General features: G+C 61.9%; 1 protein-coding gene across 1 annotated transcript; it reads right to left on the bottom strand.

Annotated features, from left to right (window-relative positions):
* Positions 2,497–7,419, bottom strand: TMEM151A (transmembrane protein 151A). The gene is made up of 2 exons (XM_018043571.1): positions 7,175–7,419; positions 2,497–4,941 (listed from the first exon to the last, which is right to left on the bottom strand). Exons 1-2 carry the CDS (start codon positions 7,247–7,249, stop codon positions 3,610–3,612), a joined length of 1,407 nt encoding a protein of 468 aa, XP_017899060.1. The 5' UTR covers positions 7,250–7,419; the 3' UTR covers positions 2,497–3,609.

The raw sequence follows: 7,695 nt of genomic DNA, 5'->3' as shown, positions 1-7,695 counted from the left end.
TTTGGGTGGGCTTCAGTAGCTGCGGCTCATGGGCTCAGGAGTTGCCGCTCCTGGGCCCTCAAGCTCAGGCTCGAGAGTTGTGGCCCATGGGCTTGGTTGCTCCATGACATGTGAGATCTTCCCAGGCCAGGGATCGAACCCATGTCTCCTGCACTGGCAGATGGATTCTTTACCACTGAGCCACCAGGGAAGACTGATTATTGATGTTTTAAGCCACTAAGTTTTAGTGTAATCTGTGTTGCAGCAGTAGCTCAACAATAATGTAAGCTGTGGTAATAGAGACAAGAAAAAACAGTGGCTTAAACAAACTAACTCTCTCCTTTTCACTGAGAGAGTCTGGAAGTAGGAAACCCAGGGATGATATGGACATACCTATGATGTCATCAGAAGCCCAGGGTCTTTTTTTGTTTGGTTAGTTTTTTTGGCCACATCATGCAGCATGCAGGATCCTAGTTCCCCAGCCAGGGAAGCTTGGAACCACTGGACAACCAGAGAATTTTTGTCTTCCCAGGGTCTTTTTTCTTGCTGTTCTATTATCCTCAGCACATGGCTACAAGTCTCAAGGTCACCTCCTGATCCAAAGTAGCTACTGGAGTTCCAACGATCACATCTGCCTTCCAGGCTGAAGGCAGGATGAAGCAGAGAGGACAGAACTAGCCTTCACCAATATTGTTTCCATTTCGAGGAACATTTTTAGAAATTCATTCCAAGACCTTCTGCTTATATCTCATACCCTAAAATTAAGTCACACAGCCACACCATATGTGCAAGGGAGGCTGGAAATGTTGCCTTTTAGCTGAGCTCATTGCCATCTAAAGTAAAACTGGGGTTCTGGTGTTGAGGAGAGGAGGAGAATGGATAGTGACTTGTGGGCTGATGGTTGGTGGCTGATGTGTTAGAGCAGGACAGTGGAAGAGGGGTCTTCCCATGTTGGGGAGCTGGAGCTACACATTGGCCCCCAACCTGCTGCAGCCTCCTTGAATGTTTGGGGACCGTGGAATTTTCCATCTAAGTTGCTTCTGAACAAAGGATGGACTTCATTCCCTGTGAGGCAGTGGGCTGACGTATGAGGAAAGCTCTGGTCTCTAACTTCACCCTCCCCAGGTGAACAGCAGGCAGCTGGACTTTTGCTAAAAATCTAACATGCAGCACTGAGCTTACCACTTCCTCCTTGACCACCTTGCATGGTTGCCCCAGTTTACCGGCAAATTCTTGGCATTGATGTTGAAGGCCTCAGCCACCTCTTCCACAGCTCTGCTTTGACCCCTACTTCATGCCTGGCACCCAAGCCTTTGTGTGGGTAGCTCCCACTGTCCAGAACACCTTCCACCCCTCTCTGCCTGGGAGAATCCCACCCACCTTTAGCACTCTCATGGTGCCTTTGCATGGACTAGAAAAGACTGTCGTTTATCCGGGCTTCCCAGGTGGCTCAGTGTTAAGGAATCCACCTGCCAGTCCAGGAGATACAGGAGACATGGGTTTGATCCCTGGGTGGGGAAGATTCCCCTGGAGGAGGAAATGGCAACCCACTCCAGTATTCTTGCCTGGGAAATCCTGTGGACAGAAGAGCCTGGTGGGCTACAATCCAAGGGGTTGCAAAAGAGTCAGACATGACTGGCTGAGCGTGCACGCACACCCTTTATCCAGGTGGATGCAGCTCCCAGGGCTTGAGGAGTGGAGCACAGGTGGGATTCCAAGCACATGTGCCCCTTGCCCAGCAAACATCCTCCAGAGCTGTACAGGGAGATGTCACTTTAAGGACCTCCCTAGGGAGGGAGGGAGGTCCTTCCTTTACCCGCTCTGTCCTGGACCCCACGCCCTGATCTGGGGCTGGCTAGTTCCAGCTTTGCGTCCTCTGACCTGCTCAGTGCCCATTCCCTCAGACCCATGACACCAATAGCCATTCGGGGAACTGAGTTTGTGCCACAGGCCATACCTCTCTCTTCCCACGTCGGGGACCAGTCACCCGTCCCTTGGGCTTCCCAGGTGGCGCTAGTGGTAAAGAAGCTGCCTGCCAATGCAGGAGACATAAGAGATGCCGATCCAATCCCTGAGTCAGGAAACTCCCCTGACGGAGGGTATGGCAACCCTGCAGTATGCTTGCCTGGAGAATCCCATGGACAGAGGAGCCTGGTGGGCTACAGTCCATGGGGTCACAAACAGTCAGACACGACTGAGCGACTAAGCACAGCACCCCTCCCTTAGTCTTCAGCACACCCAGCAGCAGAATGGAAACCCCTGCTGGGCTGAAAGAGGGGCCACTTGGATAGTCCCTTGGAAATGACCCAGATGCCAGTAGACTGGAGTCAGCTACTCAGAACAACTCAAACCCGAATCTCAGAGGCCCCAGCCTGGGCAGGGAGCTCACCCTCTCCTGGGGGTGCTGCAGCCACCCCACCCCTGGCACACCACTGCCACCCCCCAGACCCTGCCAGGCCCACTGTGTTTGTTGTGGTGGCCTCGAACCCACCACCAAGAAATGCACGAAAGAAGACGTTCCATTTCATACCTTTTATTTTATCTGCATCTTCTCTGCCTTCTCCCTCCCCCACCGGCTCCTGAGAGGGGGTGGAAGCCCCAGTTGGAAGGGAAGGGACTACTCTCACCTCCCTGAGGGAGGGACGGTGTCCCCTGGGCCAGGCTCCAGCGATGGAGGAAGCAGGGGCCTCCCTGGCAGAGCAAGGGCATCGTCCAAGAGGCTGTGGTCAGGGCTGAGACCCCTCGGATGCCCTGCGGCCCTGAGCCCCGTGCGTCATCAGGAAGGCGAAGAGCAGAGAAGTCAGGGGGCGATGAGAGGTGTGTGCATGGCTGAGAGGTGGACACGGATGTCAGGGGCCAGGAGCAGAGACTAGGGAAAGAGGACTCGAGGGGGGGCCCTGAGAAGGAACCCCGGGTTATAGAGGCGACTGGGTGCGGGGGAAGGGTGCACCAGGGAAAGCAGGGGGTGGGGTGAGTGGGACAGGGTTGTGCTCCAAGAACCAGGCTCCCGGTAGAGGGGCCGGGCTGCAGGGTCTGATCAGGGGCTGGCCCTGAGCAGAGGCCTGGCAGGGGAGGAGGACGGGGACCCTGGGAGGGGAGTGGGGCCGAGGCCGCGGTGCTGCCATAGTCAACTCTCCAAGTTCGTGGATGCCAGCCCAGCTGGGCGTGGCCCCAAACCACCAATTTGTGCTTCTGGGTTGCTTGAGGGCCCACAACGTGGCCTCTGCTGTGCCGGGAAGGGTCCATAGGCAGCCAGCCCTCTGCAGCGGGCAACTGCTGTCCCCAGGACTCCTCCCCCAGCCCAGGTTTTCTGGAAACTTCCTTTCCTGCCCAGCCTGGGAGGTCCCCCAAGCTAGATCACCTGCCATTGCAGGGGGTGGGACATGGTGGTGGTGGTGGCGGTGGAGGGGAGCCATGCTGGGACGGTTCCTAGACTCAACTGCGGGGGGTGTCCCTTGGCCCCCCAGATGACCAGGGGTCACTGCACGCTTAGTCTAAGGGCTCCACCCCCACCCCCACCCCTCGTGTGCTGGTCTGGTTTCCCTCCTGTTTTGGACAGCAATCACTCAGGCACGGAAGCCCCTGGGGTGGGATGGTGGGGAGAGGGCCAGTCTGGGGGCCACGTGGGTCTCAGAGAGCACCCTGGCCGTCCCCCTGGCAGCCGCTGTCACCGTGGACGATGAGCACCGGGAAGTAAAGGGCGTCCTCATAGCACGGTGGGCTTTCCAGGGGCTCTGTGTCCTCCCCCCGGCGCCCCAGCGGCCCCCCGCTCAGGCTTCGGAAGACCCCCGGCGTGGCCCGACCCCCGGCTCCCAGCGAGAGGCGGCTGCGGCTGAAAGGCAGGCGGGGCCCGCTGGGCCGGGCGGGCGGCAGCGAGTTGCTGCTGACGGAGCGGCGGCAGCGCTGGCAGCCTCGGAGGTAGGCGCCCGAGCCGGCGCCCATGACCACGGCCTCCGAGTAGCTGGGCACCAGCTGCCGGTTGGAGCAGATGTGCCACTCGAGCTCGGTGAAGTCCACCGTGGCCACTCGGGAGAGCGGGGGCCCGCTGGGCACGGCGCCGGGCGGGGGCGAGCTGGCGCCGAAGAGCTTCTCCACCTGGTAGTGGACGTGGGCCGTGCCGTAGGCCGCCACCACGCGCAGCGGCCAGGACAGCGTGGCCGCCGACACCAGCCAGAAGACCCAGGCGCGCGCGTACCAGGGCGGGCTGCGCGGGTCGGCGAACACCATGAGGGACTCGCGGAAGTCCACGTCCTTCAGGTGCATGCCCTCGCGGGCCTCCAGGTAGTCGTCCAGGCCCTCGTTGGCGCTGAAGAAGCGGGCCCGCTGGGTGAGGTACGAGGCCTCGGCCTCGGCGCTGCCGAAGCTGAAGCACTTGGTGAAGCGCAGCCGCGTGGCCGCGTGGTCGGCCAGGCCCACGAGCTCCTTGGAGACGTCGCGGACGCCGTGCGCCGAGTAGTCGAACTCGCCCCGCGCCGTGCGGCTGTCGGCCCTCTCGTGGTAGACCTGCGTGGTGGTGTAGGCGTCGCCGTTGCGGTAGCGGGTGATCTGGCGGGTGCGCCGCACGTAGTGGTAGCTGGTGGCCTTCCACCAGACGCAGGGCGGCGCCTGCTGCAGCCGGCGGATCAGGGCGAGCACGGTGCTGGCGTCGGTGCGCGGCGCCTGGCAGGACCGCACGTGACAGTGCCAGCACTCGGCCAGGTAGAGGAGGTAGAGGAGGGAGACGAAGGCCAGGGGGATGTACAGGTAGCCGTCGGAGCAGGGGCTGGCCGGGTAGGTGGGCGGCGGCCCCCCGCCTCCGCGGGCCAGGGCGGCCTCTGGCCCCAGGACCAGCCGAGGCACCGTGGCCAGGCGGCACCAGGCCACCACAGCGCCGCAGGCGTGGATGAGCAGGGTGAGAAGCAGGCACTTCCAGTGCGACTCGCGGCACAGAGAGCTTCCCAGAGACTGCTTCAGGGGCCGCTGCTGCAGAAGGGGCAATGAGAGGGGAGGCCTGGGTCAGCCCTGTGAAGGCGGTGGGGCTTCACTCCCCACTTTCCAGAGGAGGAAACTGAGGCTCTGAGGGATGGAGGGGCTTGCTCCTGGCCTCACCCCTCTACCCAACTCACAGCAGAGCCGCAGGGCTCCAACTATGTGCCCTGAGCCTGGCCTCCACAGCGCCCTGTCTCCTCTCAGTCAGGTGCATGTAGGATAAAACAGATTCATCTCTGCCACCAGAGGGAAGGATACCCCAGCCCCTCAATGACTGGCTGTTGAGGAAACTGCCTTCTGGTCCTGACTTCACTCCCAATTTGCTGTGTGATTGCAGCCATATCCCTGCCCTCTCTGGGCACTGATTCCTGGACCTGGGGGTGTGGGGAGCCAGGGTGGCAGGGGGTCCTAGGGGTGGAGAGCCTAGGGGCAGCCTTAGGTGGCCGGGATTGGGTGCTGGCTCCACCACTGTCTGTATGACTTGGCTAGTCCCCTCATCCTCTTTGGACCTCAGTTTCCTCATCTGTAAACTGGGATTGTTTACAGTCAACTGGGGTTGTGACAAGTCAAGGAGATCCTATGTGTGAAGATCTTAGCATAGAGTCTGGCCAATAGAATAAATATTATTCCCATTACTCTGCAATCCCTCTGGTCCATTGGTCTAACTAGGGATGGCAGGAGACTTGGGAGACTTTTAAGTAAATGAGAAAGAGGAAGAGAGAGAGGTGTGAGTCTGGAGGGAGGGGAGCAGATGGAGCGCCGTCCTCCACTCCCCATCTGCGCTGAGGGAGGGGGCGGGACACAGTGCGGGGCAGCAGGGATCACTCCTTGGCCCAGGGACTCAGGCACACCCTCCCTGGCAGAGCTTCCAGCCTGGCCCCCACTTTATCCCCAGATGCCCAGGGAGAGAAAAGAGGGAGGAGAGAAGGGGTGAAAAGGGGAAGAAGGAAGAGAAAACAGCATAGGTGGGCTTAAGGGGCCACTGTGTCCGCCACAGTCCCACCAGGCCCCGAGAGACCCAAGAGGAGAGGAACTGTCCCCAGCCCACCACAGGTGCCACCCCCCCACCCCGACCTGCAGGGGCAGTCAGGTGCACATACCCTCATCCACCCCCAGGATTCACTCCACGCCACCCCACCCCAAGTTCATCAAAGAATCCACCCACCAGGAATGTGATCACTGCCTGTTTATCTGACAAACACCAGCCCTCACCAGTGCCCAGGGTACAACCTCCTTCCCCATGGTGACATGGTGCCAAGGTGTGTGTGCACCTGCCTCCCGCCCCGCCAGCCCAGGGCCCACCCACCACAGGACACAGAGGCACATACATGTTATACACTCACTGAAACCCAGGGACACACCTTACCTGTCATAGTGCACATCCCCTATCTCTACCCCTACTGCAACCTGACACCCACACCCTACAGACCCACCCACAACAGGGCTGCGCTCACACACACTCACTCATTAGCACTTCACCCAAGCCATGGGGGCCCCGGTCCCTCACCTGACTATAGGGCACAGATGTCCCATTCAAGATGTGGGGAGCACCCACTGACATCCACACACCCACAAGCATCCTACATTCACCCAAACACACACATAGATCCACTCATCACCTATCACCCGGACACCCCACACTGGGCCCCACACCCCTGCAGATCCTCTTCCTCCTTAGGACTGAGGAGGGGCCGTTCTGAGGGTCCCAACCAGCAGGATGGGCCCTGGGTCCTCACCCCTGGGAGAAGGAGAAGGGGTACCCAGAGGCCACCTCCCTTCCTCTCCCCTCTTCCCTTTGCTCCCTGCCGCCCCCCCCCAGTCCCTGCTACTGCTGCTGCATTGCAGGCTCCGCCCCGGGCACCTCATGAACAGCCGGCCGGGCCGGGCCGGGGGCCTGACCCGGGGGCTCTGGGGAAGAGGGACAGCGCTGCAGAATGGGGACGCGCAGGGGCCCGGTGCTGACGTCACAGGAGGGCGAGGCTGGATGAGGGGGCGTCGGGGGCGGGAGTTGTTCCCCATATCCCTTCCCAGCCGCCCCACCCCGACCCCCACGCGGGCCCCTAGGCCCCGAGACCCCTCGCAGGATGCAGATTACCCCAATGACGTCATTGACCGTAAGGGCTCCGGACTTCCCTCCGCAGGCCCCGCTTTGGGGGTCGCCCCGGCTCTTCTCGCCCTCTCCCCTCTGCAGCCCCAGCTCCGGTCCCCCATCACCCGGCGCCGGTACCTCCTCCCGCAGCGGCTCGCCGTCCGGGGTGATCTCGGGCACGTCCCCGCTGTCGCCACCGCCGTCCTCGGGCATGGTGTCCTGGCTGCTTGGGCGGCCCCCGCCCGGGCCCGGGGCATGATAGGGGGGAGCGCGGAGGACTGCGGCGTGGCCCCGGAGGGCGTCCGCTCGGCTCGGCGGCCGCGGAGGGAGTGCGCGGAGCTCGAGCGCGGCGGCGGTGGCGGCGGCAGTGGCGGCGGCGTTGGCGGCCGAGGTGCCCGGCGCCCCGCCCTCCGCTGACCCCGCCCCCACGGCACCCGCGGCGCCGCCGGCAGCGCCTGGCACCGCGGGCATTGCCCCCGCCCCCGAGAAGCCCAGGCTCGGCGGACGGACGCCTGGGTTCCCCTCCTGCCGCGCTCGCCCTTGCGACCTTGGATGAGTCCTTGCTTTCTGGAGCCTGAGTTACCCACGCTGTAAATAGAATCTCGAGGGTGGGTAGGTGGGTGGGTGCCGGCGGGGTCCTATCTCTGAGGAGTAGGCCC

The sequence above is a fragment of the Capra hircus genome, chromosome 29 (genome assembly GCF_001704415.2).
Source record: "Capra hircus breed San Clemente chromosome 29, ASM170441v1, whole genome shotgun sequence".
Classification (NCBI taxonomy): domain Eukaryota; kingdom Metazoa; phylum Chordata; class Mammalia; order Artiodactyla; family Bovidae; genus Capra; species Capra hircus.
This window is presented reverse-complemented; position numbering and strand designations above follow the sequence as displayed.